Source organism: Ceratotherium simum, chromosome 7 (genome assembly GCF_057802395.1).
Source record: "Ceratotherium simum simum isolate JZ-2026a chromosome 7, ASM5780239v1, whole genome shotgun sequence".
Lineage (NCBI taxonomy): Eukaryota > Metazoa > Chordata > Mammalia > Perissodactyla > Rhinocerotidae > Ceratotherium > Ceratotherium simum.
In genome coordinates, this window is record NC_141906.1 from 25475177 (window position 1) to 25499363 (window position 24187).

Sequence of the window (24187 nt, forward strand, 5' to 3'; positions counted from 1 at the left end):
TAAGAGGGAGAAAAAAAACAAAGAAATGGAAAAATATACACGGTACATGGATCAGAAGACTAAATATTGATAAGATGCCAATTCTTACCGAAACTGATCTACAGATTCACTGCAATCCCAATCAAAATTATAGCAGACTATTATTTAGAAATTGATAAACTGATTCTAACTTATATATGGATGCAAAAAACCTAGAATAGGCAAAGCAAATTTGCAAAAAAACAACAAAGTTAGAAAACTTATACTACCTTATTTCAAGACTTATTATGAAGCCACAGTAATCAATATATATAGTATTGGTGCCAAGATAGATAAGTAGATGAATGGAAAAGAATAGAGAATCCAGAAACAGACTCACACATATATGATCAATTGAGACATAACAAAGGTACAAAGCCAATTCAGTGGAGAAAGGATAGTCTTTTCAAAGATAGTGCTAGAACAACTGGATCCAAATATACAAAGAGATGGGATTTTGATCCACACTTTGCACTATTTAAAAAATGATCTCAAAGTGGATCACAGACTTAACGTAAAACCTAAAATTATAAAATTTCTAGAAGAAAACTAAAGAGAAATTGTTTGTGACTTTGGTTAGGAAACATTCCTTAAATAAAACACCAAAATCATGATATATAAAAGAAAAAAATTGCGAAGTTGGACATCATCAAAATTAAGAACTTCAGCTCTTTGAAAGATTGTTAAGAAAGTGAAAAGGCAAGCCACATACTGGGAGAAGATATTTGCAAATCATATATCTAATGAGGGACTTATATCAAGAATATATAAGAACTCTCAATAAGAAGAAAATAAAAAAAAAAATATTTATTGGCAACCCAATAAAAAAACAAGCAAAAGGGCCGGCCCCGTGGCTTAGCGGTTAAGTGTGCGCGCTCCGATGCTGGCGGCCGGGGTTCGGATCCCGGGCGCGCATCGACGCACGGCTTCTCCCGCCATGCTGAGGCTGCGTCCCGCATGCAGCAGCTGGAAGGTTGTGCAGCTGTGACATACAACTATCTACTGGGGCTTTGGGGGAAAAAATAAATAAAAAAAAAAATTAAAAAAAAAAAAAAAAAAAGCAAAATATTTGAGATGTTACCGAACCAAGTGGGCTCACTTCCTGATGAGTTAAATAAGACTCTACACCAGTGGAAGTTGTCTCACAAAGTAAAATGTATTTGCAGCAAACAGGAGACCATGAAGAATCATTTCCAAAGTCATGGCATGCCCGAACAAAGGCAAGCAGGAACTCTTATTTGGTTGGGGAATGAATATTCATAAGGGAGGAGCTGGTATTTGTTTGCACAGGCTCAGTTGGAGAACATGCTTCCACATAATGAGGCCTAAGCTCCTCCTGGAGAGATTTTTGCATTAAAAATAGGGCAAAGGTCATGGGCATAGCTCTAATGTTGAGGCTTGGTCAGTTTCAGGATGGCTAGAGGTTACATCTTCCTTGAGCGCCTCACTTGGTCAGTTTCAGGATGGCTGGTGGTTCCAAACGCACTTTTGAGTTTCTTGAGGCACTTGGCGACAGAGACACTTCACCAAAGAAGATATGCAGATGGCAAAAAAACAAACAAAAATCACACATAAGAAGATGCTCAACATCGCTAGGCATTTGAGAAATGCAAATTAAAGATAATGAGATACGTCACTACACATCTATTAGAATGTCTAACATTAAAAACAAACCAAACCAAGTCATGGCCAGGATGTAGAGCAACTGAAGTCTCATACATTGATAAGGCAGATGTAAAATGGTATGACCACCTTAGACATAGTTTCGCAGTTTCAAAAAAATTGATATACCTACTACATAGCCCAGCTATTTCAGTACTACTAAATATTTATCCAAGTAATGAAAGCATATGTTTTTTGGCAGACTTGTACAAAAAATATTTATAACAACTATATTTGTAATAGCCCAAAACTGGAAACAACCCGAATTTCCATCAACAGGAGAATGGATAAGTTGTTGCATAGCCAAACAATGGAATACTATTAGGCAACAAAAAAGGAATGGATTCTTGATATAAGCAACAACCTGGCGAATGAAAGAAACTAGACAATAATACTGAATGATTCTGTTCTAGAAAATGCAAACTACAGTGACAAAAAGCAGAACAGTGGTTACTAGAGGATGGGTGTGTGGTGCACAGGGACAGAAAGGAGGGATTACAAAGGGGCAGGAGGAAACTTTTGAGGGGGGTAGACATCTTGATGGTGATAATAGTTTCACAAGTGAAAACGCATCAAATTGTACACTTTAAATATGTACAATTTACTGTATGTCAATTATATCACAAAAAAAGATGCTAAAAAAAAATCCTTTAAATTCAAATCAAAAGTAAATGCCAGCTCTAGCAAGCACAGGCTTGTTGAGAAATGTTAGGGTAACTATACCACTTGCCTAGAACTCCGATGAGAGCATCACTCTTCCCCTGCTCTCTTTATGAACTTTAGGCTATAGGATGGAATAAACATAGCCCCCCAAAAAATGCTGAGATCCTGGGTCTTCTGTAATGAGGAAGAGGAGTTGCTTAAAGTTCCAGGCACTCCTTTTAGTGTCCCGTATAACAGACCATTAGGTCTCCACAAAAATCTGCATTTTCCTTCCTTTGAAATTTGATTGTACATAACTGCATACAAGAAGACATTTTTACAATCTTCCTTGCAGTTATGTGTGGCCACATGGCTATTCTCAGCAACAGAAAGGGAGCAGAAATTATGAATCCTGTATATGAATTAAGGTTTTAAGAAGCAAATTGCCTCCCCAGTTTTCTTTACCCTTCTGCTGGCTTGATGCTAATGACACTACTGTCCTAGTGGATGGCAGAGCCCCAAATGGAAGAAAGCTTGGTCCATAAATCCCAAAGGGAACAGTGCCACTCACCCACTGGTTACACTCATGTTAGATTTTTACATGAATGAGAAATTGTTTTTAGTATTTGATCCATTAGACATTTTGGGGTTTATTTTTCATAGTAGTTTAGCTTTACTGCATTTCACCAAAAATGTCAAGGCCAGTAGGCCTGTGCCCAGACTCCCCCAAGAGAAAGTCAGGGCTGTAAACTCATTCTAAAGTTTAAATTCAAAGAACAATCTTCTAAGTTCTCTCCAAATCTCAGATTGGGCAACCTTCCCCAAATCTCACCTACAGAATCTCAGCAAATACTTTGGCTTTTCTTATTATCCAAGGTCATTCACTGGATACCTCCACAGGTAGAGGACAGCTGGGCTAACTCCTTTTGCCTGGAACTTACTACATGGGAAAATAAGTGGGAAGGGAGCAATTACTCAGATTCTCTTTTACAATCATCTCTCATCCCCCAACTTCCACCAGCTCCATGGGCAGTTTGCCTGCTGTATCTCCTTCCATATTGCTTCCAATTGAACAGCAGAACAGGACGAGAAGTATACATTTGGCCTCTGGTCTCCCACAAATTTGATCTCCCAAATGAAACCATACCCTAGAGCAAACCAGTGCTGCACTTTTACTGTAACCTGTACTTCATCTCACCAGACACCAGAACTGTGCCCTGAGGATGAACTAGCACAGCAGTCCTCCCTTATATGCAGGTGGGAAACGTCCCAAGACCCCCAGGGGATGCCCAAAACTGGGGATAGTACGGAACCCTTTATATACTATGTTTTTTCCTAATGAGCTTAATGGGTGGGTAGTGCATACAGCATGCTTACCCTGGACAAACGGATGATTCACATCCTGGGCCAGATGGAGCAGGACATCACGAAATTTCATCCCACTACTCAGAAAGGCATGCAATTTAAAACTCATGAATTGTTTATTTTTGGAATTTTTCATTTAATATTTTCAGACCTCAGTTCACCACGGTCACTGAAACTATGCAAAGTGAAACTGCAGATAAGGAAGGGAGGACTTCTGTATTTCGTCAAACCATGAAGGAACTTCAAGTGTCTAACAGACTGAGGGCTAAAGGCAGGGACCAGACTAGGCAGTCATATTCTCTGGCACGATCCCTATCTATGATCTTCCAAATTGTAAATTTCTAGGTATGTTGAGATCCTCTTCTCTCTGCCATTACCTTCTACAAAAATGCCTCAGAGGGGTACAGGGTCTGTGTAGAGATGAACATTATCTGCCTTACACTAGGGCCCCCTCGGGGATGGCAACTGCCTTACAGGAAGAGCTGTCTGATAGAAATATAATGAGCCACATATTTAATTTTAAATTTCCTAGCATATACATCAAAAAAGTGGAATAAAACAGGTGAAGTTAATATATATTTTATTTAATCCAATATATCCAAAATATTATCATTGCAATCTACAATATAAGTTATTAATAAGATATTTTGTATTATTTTTTGAACTAAATCCTCAAAATCTGGTGTGCATTTTACACTTACAGCACATCTTAGTTCAGACTAGTCACATCTGAAGTGCTCAGTAGCCACTGGTGGCTCTTGGCTACCATATTGGACAGCTAGCTCTAGTCAACTCCTTGATATTCCTTTCCACCCTCACATCCACCTCATAATTTCTTTTACAGTTGGCTCAAGAAGCATATAGCACCTCTCTACCAAAGTCATAGACACTCATTCACTAGCTGTTCATGTTAGAGCATGAAGAAGAGGGTGTGGAAAGGCTGGAAGAAATCATTCTCTTCCTAAAAGTGCTTTATATTAACTATTTTCTCTTCACCTTTTCCTCCTATTCTGGGAGAAAATTTGTATTGATCATTTTCCTGACTTCCCCTTTTTTTACTTACATGCATTTGGAAATTTTTTTTTTTAAAGATTTTATTTATTTATTTTTTTCCCCCCAAAGCCCCAGTAGATAGTTGTATGTCATAGCTGCACATCCTTCTAGTTGCTGTACGTGGAACTTGGCCTCAGCATGGCCAGAGAAGTGGTATGTCGGTGCGCGCCCGGGATCCGAACCCGGGCCACCAGCATCGGAGCGCGCGCACTTAACTGCTAAGCCACGGGGCCGGCCCAACATTTGGAAAATTTTTTGTTTTATTTTTCAATTTCTATCCTTTGTTTTTTTTTTTTTTTGGTGAGTAAGATTAGCCCTGAGCTAACATCTGCTGCCAATCTTCCTCTTTTTGCTTGAGGAAGACTGTCCCCAAGCTAACATCTGTGCCAATCTTCCTCTATTTTTTGTATGCAGGATGCCGCCACAGCATGGCTTGATGAGCGGTGTGTAGGTCTATGCCTGGGATCTGAATGCTTGAACCCCGGGCTGCTAAAGTGGAATGCGCAAACTTAACCACTATGCCACGGGCGGCCCCTACCCTTAAATTTTTAAGATCCATGAAGGTTGTAGTGAAAACTGAAATTGGAATCTCTTTAATTTGAATTTAAAGTGACCCAAATTAACATTATAATGGTTTTTAGCACTCAATCCTATATATACTTACACAAAAATACAGGACTTCTTTGTTCATTAATTGCATTTTATAAAACCCGACAACAATGTCACAAGAATGTAAAATTACATGTCCATTTCTTTCACAAACAGAGATGAAAACAAACCCTAAACAATGTATTAGCAAAAACAAATCCAGTATTGCATTTGGGGAATAACAGTGATTTATTTCAGGAATTTGTGTTAGATATAATAATTAAAACAAATCAATGTACTCCAATAACAGAATAAAAATGACATATGATTGTCTCAATAATTACAGAAACAATATCTCTTGAAATTTAATTTTCCATTCAGTACAAAAATTTGCAGCAAATTAATAGAAGAGAACTTCTTAAATTTGATCCCATACATCAACAAAACAAATCTTTATTAAATACCATGTTTAATGGTAAAATGTTGAAAGCCACCCATCTCAAGATCTGTGATTGATTCATCAAAGATGTTCATTATCACTACTGGGTACATTCTAGCATTGAGTAAATGTTCAAAGGTAAAGAAGTGAGAAGGCAGAAAAACAGAAGGTCAAAAGGGAGAGACTGAGGTACAGTTGAGCCTCAGAATAAGGGATACTGCTCAGATGTGGGCGAGGACAGAAGAATGTTCAAGAGCTTGGGCGACGCAGGGTCATTGGGACTACACAGTTGCAAGGATTAAAATATGGACAAAGGGTGGTAGGAAAGTAATATTTAGAGAAGGTATAGATGGGGAAGCCATGGTTTGTGACATTAAAAAAGGAGACAGTGCCGGCCTCATAATCTAAGAAAACCCCAATGCGGCGAGGGGGCACCATCATGGAGAGGAGGAGGGAAGCAGAAGATTCCTCATAGGCTCTATATTCATGTTTATGATGTAACCCAATTACCCAGTATCCACTCTGAGGTTGATATCTGGAGTAAACATTCTGATTGTTCGCCAACTGGCTGAAACAGAATGTAGGCTCCCCTGGATTACTGCACACCCCCAGGATCCAGTCAGTCTTCTTGGCCACATCTACCTCCCAGTAATGTTTTCCTGAAGAGAAGTGCTGAAAGCCCAGGACACCACAGTCATAATGCTCTTCCAGATGAGACCCAGACAGCTGAGCACCCACAAATCTCACCTGTCTCCGGTTTTTGGACAGGACAAGATTTAAATTAGCTGTCTGTGGATTCAGAGTCACGTCCACTGTGGGAAAAGGTACAATGTCAGAAGATGAGGATGGGTACATGGGTCTTATGACAACCGAGAAGAGAAAACGCAGGAAGTGTGGGAAGACTTAGAACTATGTGTTGGGGGGATGGAGGTAGGTATCAACATATCATACCTGAGAATATGTGTGGGTACGTTTGGGGAGCAGCATGTGAAAGAGGATAAGAACATGTCAGCTCAAAGAGGCCATGGTTTCTACTTACCCCAGTAACTTTGGACACCTGTTAGTTCTGTAAGGATAGAAAGAGTCAATCACATTATATGGAATCAACAGTCTCAGGTCTGACGTCTCTCTCCTTACCTGACTGAGGGGTATACAGGGAATTCTGTGAGGATGGCCATTTCAATCCCCCTTAAATATGAACTGCACCTTCTTCGGCACATTATGTCCGTCCCTCTCTGACCTCTCTCTTTGCCGCTATTCCCAAATACCAACTATACCCTCCATTCTATTTATTTCTTACTCCTACAATAATCACAGCCAAACTCTGTCCCCTGAATCTCCTCACCTCTAAACACTCGCAGCATCTTTTTCAGATCTGGGGCTCGAAACATACTCTTCAGCTTGGTGGGGAGAGCTTCTGGCTTCTTCAGGGTCCAGAACTCACTCCTAGAGAGAACAGAACTTATGAATCTCCTACACTGCTGACCTTGAGTTCCTTCAACACCTCTGTCTCCCTCATCTCCCAGGCCCATTGGTGAACTTAACTCTTTCCTGAAAAAAATTAGCATCATTCTTCAGAGTCCTGACACTGGACACAGAAGATCTGGACTAAAAACTACCTTCTCACTATCTCTGTAAATTTTGATAAGATTTAATCCCTCAAAGCCTCATTGTTTGTTTGTTTTGTTGTTATTTTTGTAAAATACAATAATTTTCCCTTCTCTCTCTATATCCTAGAGATTCTCTAAAATCAAATAAAATAATGGCCGGGAAATTTTTTGCTACCTCTAAAAAAGATACAAAATACTTAAAATGTCAGTGCCATCTAAGAGGGTCTACCACAAGGGGCTAGAGATGTCTGTGTCAACAGGTAGCACATCAGAAACCTGTTGCTGGGGCTTTGAGAGTATTAAGTGAAGGTCTCCCTTCTGAAGAGTCCGTGAATTTAGGCTTTAGGGTCTCCCAGAGTCCTAGGGAGAAAGGCCTTCAGACTAGCATCTTAGGATTCACTGTCTCTGGGAATATCATGCCAGTTGGAGAAAGGAAATGTCCTCACCTCCAAACTGAGAGGAAGGGACAACAGGCTCCATATTTCATGTATCTGTGATGCACTTGAAGGTACCAGGTGTGTGGGCAACTTTAGATGTCACCTTGCTGGATGAGATCCCAGAGTATGTGACAGACAAAAGAACATGTTTTGAGCCAGGGCCAAAACCACTCTTCTCAAGACCTCAGGGCTATGTTTTTACCCGAATTGAGAAAAACAGAAGTCTGAGGAGAACTGGAGAACTAAGCAGCAAGGCATGGATTGTTCCAAAGCTAAGAGATAAAGGGAAATTTGAGGCAGATGTCCCAGGACTGATTCTTGGACCTTGGGAAACAATGTAGATGGAAAATTTCCTTCTGATAAAATACATGGACAGAGAAAATCCCTGTATATTTCCAGCTATAAACTACTGGAATCAGGGATGGACGCAGGTCTAGAGGTTTGTGGAAAAGGAGTTCCATCACAGATTACTAGGGGAGTCAATGATACTGCAACCATTTACTCTTAATTTTATTCCCCAATTTGTGACCTCCCATCACCCAAATTCTCCTACCATAGAAACCAGGCCAGTCCCTCCATTTGAGAGGACCCAAAAATTCTCATGAGGAACAAATCAAGACACCACAGTCCTAAATCTTCCCTGCCTTGTGATTTTTTTTCCTTTCCTACTAACCACAAGATAACTCTATGTAGGAATCTTTTGTCAATCCAAGGGAACCACCTCGTGTTCTCCTACACATACCTTTTCGTGACATCATTCACATCCTAGGGAGGAAAGAGACATGTTAAGTGAAGGAGTAATAGGCTTTGTCCTCTAACGAGCCTCATCCATGTTCCTCATCCCATCCCCACCACCCTGTGAAACGATGGGACTAAAGACGGCCCCAATATGGAGGCCACAAAGTAGAGATAGGAACTCAGGGCAGACTGTCCCTGAGACTTCATGTAGGGATGTCGGGAGATGATTAATTCATTCATAGTACCTTTTTTTTTACAATAGAGTGTGTGTGTAAAATATTATTTATGCACATCATCTATTATTTGCCAGGCATTGTGTGTGGCTCTAGAGAATCTCACATGATTAAGTCATAATTCCTGTCTTGGAGCTGCTTACATTCTCTGATGCTGAGGATACAAGGGCCTTAAATATGGTTGTTTCTCAAACTTTACCTCCTCTAACCCTCTACGTTACCTTTGCTGACTTCATCTAGTTTTCTTGATTTTAACACACACACATGTTAATGATTCCCAAAGCCGTACTTCTGCTCAGAGCTCTCGTATATACTCCACCGAATGATCCACAGGCATCACTAACTCAACATGTTGAAAAGAAAACTTACATTTTCTGCAACCATGAGATCTCCCCTGTTATTCTGCATCTTCCTCAAGGAAACCCGTATCCATTCAGTCACCAAATTTAGACAAAGTATTGTCCTAAAAACTACCTTATATTCACCCTGACGTCCCATCTTAGACCAGGCCCATCCATTTCACACCCTTGGCTTCTTTTAGCCCCCTGCTCTTCACCATCATCATGCTACTGCCTGCCTCATTTGAGCAGAATTGCCTCATGACCTCCTATTTGGTCTCCCTAACTTCTGCTCTATACATCTCAATGACTCTGAAGAAAAGGCCAATGATTTGATCGACATAACACAGGAATAAGTATTTTCTCTGTACTGGGGCTATTTTTGGATGCATTTGACAGAAACGCAATTCAAATTGGCTTGAATATGGAAAGTGGTAGAGGTAGTAGATGTACCAACTTACACTAAACACCCAGAATTATATCAACCGTAAGGCATGGCTGTACTGAGGAACTCACATGATTAAATCAGGATCCTACTTCCTGGCTATTTCTCTTGTTAGCTTTATCCTTATGGTTTACATTTTGAAACTTGAAAGTTGCAGGCTTGCACCCAGCTATCCAATCTTAATGGGCAACAATGTCATATGGAAAGGAGAAGGAAGAATGTGTCTTTGATGGACGAGTTCTAGAAAAACTGACTGTGAGATAACACTCAAGTTAAAACGTCCATTGGGCAGCATACTAATGAGTGTTGGAGTCTAGACAGATGCCTGGACTAGTGATATAAATTGATGATCCTTTTGTACTTATGGAGCAATTTTTACAGTTTGAGGAGACTGTGGACGGGCTAGAAGAAGGAGGGGAAGGAGCAAGTATTAGGGTAACCCAACATCAAAGATGAAGAAAAAGGGCAAGAAGAATAAAATGAAGATGTGAAACCAGAATCAGTGAATGAGGAAAAGCTCCAACACGTGGAAAGTAACTACCCCACGACCCCAGCACTAGGGTCCAAGAATGAGTAAAGAAACGATTATTCCCCTAGCAAAGGGAGAGCAAGAGGAAAGCAAGACAGCAAACAGAAAATAAAAAACAGCCTGAAAGTTGCAGAATGTCACAAGGTACACCTTGCCTCAACCTCAGTCACACTATTCACTTTATGCAGAAAAACAGCTGCTCAGATTTCAACCTCAGTTTAAGCTCCTCCATCTGATATTTCTAGACTTGACACACTGCACCCTCCCAACCTAAACACACACACACAGGCCAGAGCCCAGGCTTCTCTGTGCCTCAAAGGTTGTCACAGCTTGGGGGGTGCTACTGGCATCTACTAGGTAGACGCCAGGAATGCTGCTAAACATCCTACAATGTACAGGACAGCCACTAACAGCCAAGAATTTTCCAGGCCAAAATGTCAATAGTGCCGACATTGAGAAATGCTGCTATAGAACATCACCAGATACAACAGATCTTCTCCACAGTATCAAATGAACTTTACTAAATGAACTAACATTCCCTTAGCCTTTGTACTTTTAATTATCCTCTGCTTTACCTGTGACCTCTGCACAGTTTAATGGGGAAGAGGTACTACCGAGTCAAAGGGATTTTTTTCTTGCCCCCACCAGGGTATCAGTCCATTGTCAGAAGGGAAAAAAAGTTAGTCTCTCTTTGCCTTGACTCTCAGATTGGGGGCTCCTTCGTGAGTCTTACCTGCAGCAGTTCTGTCGTTGACCCCTGACACCGACGTTCCAGATCTGAGATGATAGCTCTCAGTGACTGGCTCTGGTGGACCAGCTCATCCTCAGCCTCTTCTATAATACTCAGACCCCTCCTCTCCTCTACCTCCAGCTTTTTCAGTTGCCGCTGCTCCTCTTTGTCCAGGATGCTTCTCAACCGATTAAACTGTGTCTGAATCCTCTGTCTCTCAGGTTCCATCTGATTCTTCAGGAACACAGAAGAGAAAGTGGCTGCTAGTCTGTTGACCTCAGGGTCTCCTCTATAAGGGGTGGGGGAGACAGGCTCGGCACTGCTTTCCTGGCCAGGTCTTACCGGGAAAGGAGGAATAAATGGGGGAGTAAGTCCTGCAGAACCTGTTCTTTCCTCTTCTATTCTCCCTTCAGCTCTTCCCAGACCATGAGCCCCCGGTTGCCTTATCTAGGCTTCCTAAATTGAGACTGTGATTCCTGGGTGAGGTTTAGATTCCAGGCAGCCTCCCCTTCCAATTTTGAGTATTGAGGTAGGAATGATTGGCCTGTGCCTAACCTGTCTTTCTAGGAGGTTTCAGAGCTTCAACAGTAGAATAAGGTCCAGAATCAAGAAATAAGGGATGCCAACGGCCATGGCTCCTCTCCTACACGATTGTTTTCAAAAGCCAGGATTCCCTTTTGACATGTTCATTTTCTAATTCCCGCTTCCCTCTACCCTACTCTGTACCAAGAAACTACCCTTGTCTAGAAGGGTGGCAGTGAATGATTAGGCATAGGGAAGCTCTTCTGGCCAAATCAGGAAACAGACAGGACTAGGTCTCCTTTGCCCTTGGCTCCTACGCCCTGCCCTGACTCCTGTCCCAGGAAACCTTCAGGAAGAATCTCTCTTACCTTCCAGGATGCCCTCTTCTCTCTAATAACAGCTTTTAGTTTCTCAGCTTCCTGCTGCTCTTGCTTCAGTTTCTTCAGAGACTCTTGGAACTTCTCCTGGAAGAAACACATCAAGTCAAGCAAGGTCAAGCATGAAATTGTTTTGGTGCCTAGACATGGAATGAACGGGGTAGAGATTATGCTGACTTCAGAAGCCTGTCCTGCCCTGGGATGAAAAACTGAGAAGGCCTAAGTATCTTTTATATACAGAGGATGGGATCCAATGGGAACAGGTTGATTCTCTTTCCTTTGGGGAAAGAACCCGATCATGAAGCACTTTAAGTCCTTTATTCTCATTGCCAACATATTCCCAACACTCAATCCACCAAGCTCCCTATTTGCCCCTTGCAGCATCTTCTACTCAAAAGGCCATGCAGAGCTAATCTTGAGCAGCAAGAAAGAGATAAAGTTTCTACTCTTGGCCAGGGAGACGTTTTCTAGGTTCATTCCTCTAGCCTAACGGGAGGACTACAAAGAAATCAGATTAGAGCATGAGGCTAAAATCTCCTGCTAAGGACTGTTCCTCCCTACCTTCCCCCCATCTGGGCTCCCACCTGATATTCCTGGGCAACCTCCTCCATAAGGAACGTGTGGTGACCACGGTGCTCCTGAGACCGCTCACAAAGCCAGCAAATGACCTTCCCATCCTCCTTACAGAAGAGCTGGAGTTTCTCTCCATGGTGTGCACAAAGAAGGATCTTCGGCTGCTTCCCCGAGCCCAACACCACGTCTCTAAGCCTCTCCGCTATGTTGGCCAGGTGCCGATTAGGTCGCAGGTTCCCAGGCTGGTAGCTGGTCTGGCACACAGGACAGCTGCTCTCTCCTTCTTGGCTGATGCTGGACTTTTTGTTGTTTGCAGTGATGCAGGCTTGGCAGAAGCTGTGACCACAGTCTATGCTCACAGGTTCTGTCAGCAGCTCTAGGCAGATGGGGCAGGTCACTTCATCTCGTATGTCCACCAGTATTGCTGAAGTCATTGTAGCCACTCTCCTGGTTTGTGCTGGCCCAGCCCTGACTGCTAAGGTGCTTCCTTCTTACAGAATCCTGGGTAGATGGGCAAACAAAAAAGGATCAGGGTGAAAAATGAGGGAGAAAAAAGGGAGGCTGACTGCCCTGGCTAGAGGGCATACACCTGGGGTAACAGGGCTTCTCATTCTAATTCTGAACACGTTCTTTACCCCAGCTCATAGCAGACATTAATTTACACCCTCAATACAGCAATGATTATGATTTCCTTTTATTCCTGTTGGATGGAGGGACAAACTGAAGCTCTGCAAAGTAAGGGTCTTGTGTGCACCACCATCTGTTTGACCTTTTCCCAGCCCACCAAAACACACTCTCAATATTAAAAACACCAAAATATGCTGCTGCCTCAGGACTTTTGCACTTGCTGCTCCTGCTGCAAGGAAGAGCCTTCAGCCTGTTATGTGCACGACTCTCTGACTTCACTCAACTCTCTCCTTACATGATCCCTCATCAGAAGGATCTGTTGTCAAGCCTAGCTAAAGCACGGCCACCCATACAATTACTCTTGGTATACTTACCTGCTGAATTTTTCTTCTTATCACCACCTAATAGGAAAATTTAATTGTCTGATCCCCCCACTAGGATATAAGCTCCATGAGATCAGAGACTTTTTCTGTTTGTTACCATATCCTCAGAAGCTAGCACAGTACTCATCACACAGGCCTTCAACTTCTGATGAATAAAAATCTAGAACCTCCTCAGCCCTCCATGGGTGATGAGGCTTTTCTCATGAGCTTGTTCACCTCTTTGCCACCAGTCTGGCATTGCTTTTCAGTATCTAATCTCTAAGATCCAAGGTATCATTTGTCATCAAGACACTTCCACCTTTTAACAGCTCTGCCCCCCACAGAGCCCTTTCATCCCTCATGGTCACCTTCCCAGAAAAACCCAAAGATACAACAATGACCACAATAATGTGAGGTAATAGTTTCACACCTAACAATTTTATGAAACCAGCTGTGATTTAGAAATCACATTCACCTGCTTTCCTTATCCCTCAAAGGAAAATTCTGAATAAAAAGAGTATTTTGAGACCTTTGATAAAGACATTAAGTGACTTTATAGAAACACACATCTGGTAAGTCGCAGAGTTGGCATAACTGAACATGTCCAGAGTCCTTACTCGAAGCTCTGTCCTCAACTACATAGCCTTAACAAAAGAGAGTCAGTGGCAAAGGTGTAAACGTTGGGTCAGACCCTGTGATTTAGGAGTATGGAAATGGGAAAGTTCCCATTTGATGAAGAAATTTTACCAATTTAATAAACTTTGACCAGAGCCTTAGTGGGCCCATATGTGGGGGAGAGAGGGGACAGGTGGGGTGGGGGAGGCCACACATGTTCTAGTGATAGGACAGTCCACAGAGAAAAGACCTGAGGAAGAGGTATGCATGTGGGGTGGCTGGACCAAAGAAGTCTTATACCATTTAGGGAAAGTTTTTTGGAATAACTAATGACAGAAAAGGATAAAAATGAAGGAAAGGGAGAAATGAAGTATTAGTACCTGCTACATCATGGATCAACCTTGAAAACACTATGCTAAGTGAATGAAGCCAGACACAAAAAATCACACACTATATAATTCCATCAATGGAAATGTGCAGAGTAGGTAAATCTATAGATACAGAAAGTAGATTAGCAGTTGCCGGGGATGGTGGGAGAGGGAAAGGGCAGTAAGTGCTAATGGGTTTGGGGTTTCCTTTGGGGGTGATGAAAATATTCTGGAATTACACAGTGGTGCTGGCTGAACTGCTTTGTGATTATGCCAAAAAGAAACACTGAACTCTACATCATTAAAGGGTGAATTTTACAGTATGTGAATTATATAGCAATAAAAAAATTATATAAGAGGAAAAAGGAAGACAGGGAGGCTACCTTGTGACGACTTAGTTCAGAGTGCTCTCAATCTCAGCTTTCACACAAGGCATGCTGTGGGAGAGGATCTAAGAGTCAAGCATAGTACTATAGTCGGTATGGAGAGAGGGTGATGAATGAAATAAATACTGTCCAAGGAGGTATACCATTTAGATTTCTGGCAGGAAACCAATCCATTTTTGAAGATATAACGAAAGACAATCATTATTAATGCAAACATTTATGTATACATGAAGGTGTTTCAAGGAATAGTGGAAAGAAGGCAGAAAATAATCATAGATACCATTTTCTGATTAATCTTTATGTGCTAGGCAATGGCTAAACTCTTTGCAGGCATTATACAAGCTAATCCCACAGTAATTCTATCAGGTAAGTTTAATAACACCTATTTTATGAATATAAAAAGTGAATTTCTGAAAATGTTTAATTACCAAAAGTCTCAGAGTGAATAAGTGACAAAGTGAAGATTATAATTCAGTTTTATGCAACTCCAAATCTCAGGTTGTTAACCACACTAATACAGTGGCCCATCTGGTTCTTAGAGGGAGACAATGTTTTTTTCATGTCACCCACACCACCTGCAAGGGCACTCAGGTCATAAAGTGGTTCAGCTTGTTTCTATCCAAATCTTGATTGGTGCGTGTCTCATTTTTTGGCTGCACTGATTCAGCATGGTAACCCCCTTCTTCCTGACATTTAAAGACCTCCTACAGCTCTTCCTAAGTTATCTGCAGTTTCCTTCTCCAGCCCAACTCTGCTTCATTCCTGGTGGCACATCCCAGGGACTCAGGCTGCTCCTTTTCTCTGGCAGTGTGGGGCAGAAGAGAAGGCATTGGAGCCAGAGTAACGTAGACCCAGGTCTGAATCCTGAATTCACTTACCAGTGTCTAGTTCTGGAACACTGGAGTAATTCCTGATCTGAGACGTGGTCTAATCTTTTTGTGTACTGCTAAAATCAATTCCTTCCTCATAACATAGATGTGATAATTATCTGTGCCAATGTGTAGAACAGTCTCAACAAAAACTAGTTATCACTACACTGATGCTGTCACTGCTCTTCGATCCTTCAGTGCTCTTGCCTCTTACCACGAGGAAAAGGGCCTCTTCAGTATTTTTACTGGGGATAGACCAAGGTCTGGTAGATGAATAGCTCTATATAAATGTTAGTTTTAAGAATGAATGAATCACTTTCTCACCCCCTTTCACATCTTCTTACTTCTTTTAGACCTACGAGAAAAATCCACTATCTCAATTCATAAAAAGATTTAATAAGATGGCATTTAAGGACAATGTGAGAAGCTGGACCTGACCCAGTAGTTTCTGTGTGCCTGGCACAAAGGTCAGTTAAGAAAGCTCGGAGCTTCTCTAACTAGACAACTAGAGATGCTGCAACTTACTCTAACTGTATTTTTTGTCTGTGCTAAATTAAAATAGATATCCTCATTGAAAAACATCTTTATTCTCACTCTTGGAAGTTTTCAGTAGTTAAATTATATTACTATTGCCTTAAATTATACTGAGAATTGTTTTAGACATTTTATCTTATTTATTTATTTATTTTTACTGATCCAGCATTGAACCAGTTGCATTGGAACCCATTTGCTCTGCTTGCCTAGCTGGAGTGTTATTTGGGCCACTGAACATGAGCCAGCTCACAAATGCACTGCCTAGTTGAAGGCACACTAGTCCTGGTCCCAGTTCTGACATTCACGGATAGGATAGGCCACAGGGCAGCTGAGAGCAAGTGTAATTCCACAATTTCTCTTTGGTTGGTCCCCCAGCAAAGGCAGATGTACACTGATATACCACATGGTCAGTGTAGGCATAATTGAAGAACACAAGGTCCTGTAATTTGTACCAATTTTCCCCTCTTGAGGACCTGGTAGGATAAAAAACATCAAATTGCCTGCCAGTAACAATATGCCCTTTCAGAATAAAGGGTGAGAAAGTGTCCCCAACTAAGAAAAAATAATCTGTGAGACACAGCATAGCTGAGCAGGGTGAATACAGAGCATTGCTAGAGATTTAGTGAGCGGAAAACGAGCCCTCAGTGCTGCCACCTAGTGCTCTCTGGTGCACTTGCAGGTACTGGACTCATTCATCAGCTCTATCCTGTTTGGCAATAGCAATGTTAACACTAAGTATTTATTAAAAGCCTGTTATGTACTGGGCAATAATCTAAAGAGTCTTCATGGAACAACTCAGTAATTCTTTATAAAAACACTGAGTGTCCCTTCAACCTCATTTAATAACTGTATAAACTGAGGCTCAGAGACATTAGATATCTTGTCCAAGTGGTAGATCCAAGATTTGAATATATTCCTCTTCTCCATAAAGGGTACAGAATAACAATGTTAACAAATTAATGAAACGTGAGCAACTACTTGGTATTACAGAAGTATTTACTTATCATCTGACACTGACATTTAACCAAATTAATCACACCTATGGGAACTGGGCACTTAATTGATTTGCTAACATCTCCTAACACCTACATAACCTCACTTAGCACATTGTGATAGACTATGAGGGTCTATCATCTGTGTTAAATTAGGATTATGAGGGCAGAGGCCCAATCTCTCCTGATCGTCTATGTATCCCAGAGCCTAGCACTGCACCTAACACAAGAAATGAGCAATTAACTTTATAATAGAATTAAAATTATAACTTACTGCTGAGCTTAAAGTTAAACTTGACATTGGCACTGAAGCCTCACAATGGAAACAAATGTGCTATTTTGTGAAATTATTAATGTTAAAAAATAAGTGACTTTGAAAAGATCAATAAAACCTTATAAATCTCCAGCCAAGCTAACTCAGAATAAAAGAGAAAGGACTCAAATTACTAATATCAGAAATGAAAGAGGGGGCATCACTACAGATCCTATGGACATTAAAGGTATAATAGACTACTATGAACAACCCTATGCCTACAAATTTGATAACCTAGATGAAACAGACCAATTCCTTGAAAGGCACAATTTGCTAAAATTCACATAAGAAGAAATAGACACTCTGATAGGCCCATTTTTTAAAAGAAATTGGGTCAATAATTAATAACCTTCCAAAATAGAAAGCAGCAGGCCCAGATGGGTTAACTGGTGAATTCTACCAAAGATTTAAGGAAAAAATAGTACCAATTCTCTACAATCTCTTTTAGAGGATAGAAGCAGAGGGAATACTTCTCAGCTCATTTAGAATAATATCTCTCATGAACACAGAAACAAAAATCCTCAACAAAATATTAGCAAATCGAATCAAACAACATATAATAAAAATTATATCATGACCAAACGGGATTTATCCCCGATATTCAAGGCCAGTTCAAAATTTGAAAATCAATTAACGCTAAAAAATAAAATCACATAATCATATAAATTGATATAGAAAAAGTATTTGACAAAAATCCAACACCCATTCATGATAAAATCTCAGTAAAAAAGGAATAGAGGACAAATCCCTTAACTTGATAAAGCACATCCACAAAAAACCTACAGCTAACATCATACTTAATGATGAGAAACTTGACGCTACCCCACTAGGACCACGTATAAGGCAAGACTGTCCCCTCTCACCACTCCTTTTCAACATTGCACTGAAAGTTCTAGCTAATGCAATGAGACAAGAAAAGGAAATAAAAAGCATACAGATGGGAAGAAAGAAATAAAACTGTCTTTGTTCGCAGATGACATAACCATCTATGTAGAAAATCCAGAACTGACAAAACAAAACCTCCTGGAACTTGTGAATGATTACAGCCAAGACTGCAGGATACAAAGTTAATATACAAAAGTCAGTCAATTTCCTATATACCAATAATGAAAAAGTGGAATTTGAAATTAAAAACACAATACCATTTACATTAGCACCTAATAAATGAAATACTTAGGTATAAATATAATAAAATATGTATATCTATATAAAGAAAACTACAAAACTCTGATGAATGAAATCAAAGAACTAAATAAATGGAGAGATATTCTATGTTAATGGATTGGGAGATTCAATATTGTCAAGATAACAATTCTTCCCAACTCGATCTATAAATTCAATGCAATTCCAACCAAAATCCTGCAAGTTATTTTCTGGATATCAATAAACTGATTCTAAAGTTTATATGGAGAGGCAAAAGCCCAGAATAGCCAACACAATACTGAAAGAGAAGAACAAACTTGGAGGATTGATGCTACCCTACTTTAAGACTTACTATAAAGCTATAGTAATTAAGACAATGTAGTATTGGTGAAAGAATGTAAAATAGATCAATGGAACAGAATAATGAGACCAGAAATAGATCCCCATGTAGACAACTGATCATTAACAAAGGAGCAAAGGCAATATAATGGAGCAAAGATTGTCTCTTCAACAAATGGTCCTGGAACAACTGGACACCCACATGCAAAAAAAATGGATCTACACACAGACCTTACAGCCTTCACCAAAATTAACTCAAAATGGACCATAAACCTAAATATTAAACACAAAACTATAAAACTGCTAGAAGATAACATAGAAGAAAACCTACATGACCTTGGGTATGGTAATGCCTTTTTAGATGTAACACCAAAGACACAATCCATGAAATAAATAATTGGTAAATTAGACTTCATTAAAATTAAAAACTTCTTCCCTGCAAAAGACAATGTCAAGAGAATGGAAAGACAGGACACAGACTGAGAGAAAATATTTTCAAAAGACACATTTGAAAAGTACTGTTATCCTAAATATACACAGCACTTTTAAAACTCAATAAGAAAACAAACAAATCAATTAAAAAATGAACCAAAGATCTGACACCTCACCAAAGAAGATATACAGATGGCAAATATGCATATGAAAAGATGCTCTAGATCATGTTATCAGAGAACCGCAAATTAAAACAGCAAAGAGAGGGCCGGCCCCGTGGCTTGGTGGTTAAGTGCGCGCACTCCGATGCTGGCGGCCCGGGTTCGGATCCCGGGCGCGAACCGAGGCACCACTTCTCCGTCCATCCTGAGGCTGAGTCCCACATACAGCAACTAGAAGGATGTGCAGCTATGACATACGACTATCTACTGGGGCTTTGGGGGAAAAAATAAATAAATAAAATCTTTAAAAAAAAAAAAAAAAAAAACAGCAAAGAGATACCACTACACACCTATTAGAATGGCCAAAACTGGAACACTGGCAACACCAAATGCTGGCAAGGATGTGGACCAACAGGAACTCAAATTCATTGCTGCTGGGAATGCAAAATCATACAGCCACTTTGGAACACAGTTGGGTGGTTTCTTACAAAAGTAAACACACTCTTATCAGATGGTCCAGCATACATGCTCCTTGGTATTTACCCAAAGGAAATGAAAACTTATGTCCACATAAAAACCTGCACACAGATGTTTTTAGCAGCTTTATTCATAATCGTCAAATCTTGGAAGCAATCAAGACATCCTTCACTAGGTGAGTTGATAAAGCGTGGTACATGCAGACAATAGAATATTTTTCAGCACTAAAAAGAAATGAGCTATCAAGCGATGAAAAGACATGGAGGAACTTTAAATGTACTAACTGAAATCTGAAAATGCTACATACTGCATTCCAACTATGTGATATTCAGGAAAAGGCAAAACTATGGAGACAATAAAATGATCAGTGGTTGCCAGGAGCTGGGTTGAGGTATAACCAAGTAGAGCACAGAGTACTTTTAGGGCAGTGAAAATACTCTATAGGAGACTATAATGATGGATACACATCATTTTGCATTTGTCCAAACACACAGAAAGTACAACAGAAGGCTGAATCATAACGTAAAGTAGGGACTTTAGGTGACTATGATGTGGCAACGTAAGTACATCAATTGTAACAAATGTAGCACTTTGGTGGGGGATGGTGATAATGGGGAGTTTATGCACATGTCGGGGCAGAGGGTATATAAGAAATCTCTCTACTTTCCCCTCGATTTTGCTAGGAACCTAAAATAGCTCTAAAAAAATAATGTCGATAAAAAAATTTTGGTGATATTATACTTACTATTTTAACTGAAGGTCCACTCCATTTCCCCCAACATATACACAACTACACACACATTTATTTCAGGAAAAAGTGTACCTGGTATACACGATTCTCATGGAGAAGACTTTCTCCCTCATAAATGCAATGTGATAATAGCCAAAAACTGGAAATAATCCATAAAAGCCATTAACTGGTAAATGAACAAATTGTGGTATATCCAAACAATAGCATATTATCAAACAATAAAATGGAACTACTGATACATACAACAAGATAAATCTCAAAAGCATTACGCAAAGTAAAGGAAGCTAGACAGAAAAGATAAGTTACCATATGATTCTATTTATATGAAATCCTAGAGAAGACAAAGCTACACTATTAGAAAGCAGATTAGTGGATGCCAGGGCCCGGGCTATGAGGAGATGAATTGCAAAGGGTCAAGGAAATTTTGGGGGTGATGGAAATACCCTTTATATATCATGATTGTGTTGGTGGTTACACACCTGTATACATGTCAAAACTCACAGAATTGTATGCTTAAAATTGATGACTTACTAGATGTAAGTTATAACTCATTAGAGCTGACAAAAACAAAACAAAAAAGAAAAGCAATGACAAAAATCAAAGCTTGGCTTTCTGATCTTCTTCCAAGCATAGATTACAACTGTGTTGTTAAATATGGTAGCTACATGTGGCTATTGAGCACCTGAACTGTGGCTAGTTGAAAAAAAGATGTTTTAAGTATAAAGTACACACCAGCTTTCAAAACTTAGTAAGAAAAAATAATCCAAAATATCTCATTAATAGTTTTTTTATATTGATTGCATGTTCTAATAATATTTTGGACGTATTGAGTTAAATATATTAAAATCAATTTCACCTGTTTCTTCTAACTTTTTAATGAAGCCACTAGAAAATTTAACATTATATATGTGGCCCCATTATATCTGTATATTTCTTTTCCATCTAATGCACTACTTTAGAGATTTAAGACAGAGAAATTCTGGAACAGAAAAGATTAGTAAAGTTAATGTCTCTTGTCAAAGGGTATAAAGATAAGGCTGGGGAAAGGGAGAAACTGTGAAGAAGGGGAACACATAGTTAGCAAGGGTTTGAGTAACCCTTGCCCACATACCAGCAGGCCCTTGACCACTGGCTGCTGCTGAGCACAGCCCAGAGACATGGAAGGTCAACCGAGACTCTGACTGAGGCCATGTCTCAAGAGCAGTGTGGATGGGCTGAGAGATGCCAGTCTGGCTGTGTGAGGAGTGCACCCCCCAGAGCCTGAGGTCCCAGAGCCCTGGGGATCAAATTAGCAAACGAAAAAGGCCAAATTCATGACCAGGTAGGACCAGTTAAATCAGAAGCCAATGCCTGAATAAGGTCACGTGGTCTGCTAAGTAGCAGCACAGGCAACCGATTGGAGCTCTTGATGCACAATCTCTCAGCCTCACCAGGACAAGTTCAGTATCTGCACTTTACTAAGATCTCCAAGCAATCTATCTGCACATTAAGGCTTCAGAAGCACTGCCTTAAACAAGGGAGCTTTCTTCTCAGGTGGATGCAATTTAGGGTGCAAAATAGCTAGAAAGTGGCAGGGGTGGGGGAGGGCCAGAAAATGGACTGATATTTAGATCTGTAGTGTCTACAGGTATTAAAATTAGACTGTATTAGGCATATGACTGTATTGGAATGGAAGCTCACAATTCAATATCAAAATGGCTTTCAGAACAAAAGTCAGTGACTGGGCAGAGGATCCTAAAGGCTGGTCCAGGCTGGGGGGCTCAGAATGAAAGTGAGAAGTAAGATGAGGCGGGCTGCCTCCCAGCTGGGAGCTCCAGCAAAGCTGGAGTAAAAATCTAAATAGGTGGCAACTGCATTCAAAGTGAGTTGGGCTTCTTGTGCTCTGGAAATAATATATTTTTAGCTTTGTGTAGAGTTATATTCCACTTTAACCTATTATCTGGAATCGATTATCTAACAGGATGCATTCAAATAGCTGAACTGGAACATAATCAACTTCAAATATTTTTCAAATTTCACTTCAAAAGAATCACTACCCCATGTATTCAAAACTCATAATGATTTAATATCTCCGCAAATTCTTAAAACATTGTCCTGCACAGGTTTTTTTCTCTCTGAGTGTTAGATAATCCATTAACCGAGGATTTTCTTTTTTTTTGGATAGATCATAAAATTCTTATCATTTTTGGCTGTTCTCTGAATTTGTGATATTACATTTGTAATTCCCAATTTTTAAAACCGTTGTTTTTTAATTTGTTTAGAAGTAGTCATCTATTCCTTACTCTATGCTTTGAAAAATTGTTTTGATTTTGGCATTTTTTTAAAGCGAGGCATTGAGTTTGCCAATCATGACAACTTAAAAAATTAGAGTATTTAGTATTTGTCAGGCATTCTCCTGTGTGTTTAAACCTCTGTGTCACTTAATCCTCACCCAAACTCTAGGATATAAATACTACTCTGTCCATTTTATACATGGAAGAAACTGAAGCTCAGAGGTCAAGTTAACAGGTGCGGGCACATAGGCAGAATTTGAACACAGGCAGGCTGGCGGCAGCCCCCTGGCCCTTAACCACACATTTCTGTCTTAATTGATTGACTGATTAAATGTTGTCCCTAATCTCACTGAGCTCATTTGCAGTGAGGATGAAAAAGACATAAAGTTAAAATAATCTATATCATGAGAGAAGGGACTTCATCTCCTGCCCTGTCACCTCTGCCAAAGCGACAGTGGGCCACTCATGGAACGGCAGGCTTCTCCCTGTAACGGGCAACTCGAGGGAATGAGAAGCCAGAGAAGCTCCAGATATGACAGCATCAGGTGCTCAAGGCTCTCTAGAGCAAACTAAGGAGTTTTAAACAGATTCTGAGGAAAAAAGGGCGCTCCCTCTTTCGATCTTTTTTCCGAACTCAACCGCGCGTGGCCCTGCTCAGCCAGCTCTGGCCTTTGAACAAACGCCGCAGGTCCGGCTGAGTGCCCGAGGCTCATCTCCCAACTCCCCCAGGGAGGAGTCAGGCCTCCTGGGGTGGAGAATAAACGGTGCTCACTTCCTGGAGCAGAAAGGCTGGAGCTGGGGGGAGGGGTCGCTGACCTCTGAATCCGCACCAGTCCCGTGTTTTGCCGTCATTCCATAACAAGACTTCCAGAGCTGCCTCCACTACATCCTTTGGCTTCCAGAATCAGGGTTCAACTATCACTGCCCTTTACACGGACTACTCCTAGCTCCAAAGGTGCCTCTTCTGTGCTCCCTTCCCAAACTTGAGTTAACCCAAAACTGCAGAGGTCTCCCTCACTCTTCCTCCACCCGCGAACCCCCAGCGCAACCTGTAGGGCGGGTCAAACTCTCAGTACTGGTGGGAACAGCGGTGGCTGGACAAAAAATGGATTTGCTCACTAACCTGGAAGCTGCGGCCTGGATCAGAGCCGAGGACTTGCAACTGCCGCCGCGTCCACCAAAGCCGAGAGACTCAGGGGGAAAGAGGCGGGGCGAGGGGAGGAGGAGATGCTGCCGATAGGCCCAG

At 40.7% G+C, this 24187-nt stretch overlaps 1 protein-coding gene and 1 long non-coding RNA gene across 2 annotated transcripts; both read right to left on the reverse strand.

Moving 5' to 3' along the window:
* Nucleotides 1-1155: 1155 nt before the first annotated feature.
* LOC147916602 (uncharacterized) lies at nt 1156-4059 on the reverse strand. Its single transcript, XR_015552682.1, has 2 exons — nt 3155-4059; nt 1156-1539 (listed from the first exon to the last, which is right to left on the reverse strand). It is a non-coding gene; the product is annotated as an uncharacterized LOC147916602 (long non-coding RNA).
* Nucleotides 4060-5317: 1258 nt separating this feature from the next.
* Nucleotides 5318-24138, reverse strand: LOC101389586 (tripartite motif-containing protein 6). The gene is made up of 8 exons (XM_014779710.2): nt 24065-24138; nt 12311-12800; nt 11718-11813; nt 10831-11061; nt 8557-8579; nt 7113-7213; nt 6807-6833; nt 5318-6579 (listed from the first exon to the last, which is right to left on the reverse strand). Exons 2-8 carry the CDS (start codon nt 12731-12733, stop codon nt 6017-6019), a joined length of 1464 nt encoding a protein of 487 aa, XP_014635196.2. The 5' UTR covers nt 12734-12800; nt 24065-24138; the 3' UTR covers nt 5318-6016.
* Nucleotides 24139-24187: the final 49 nt, after the last annotated feature.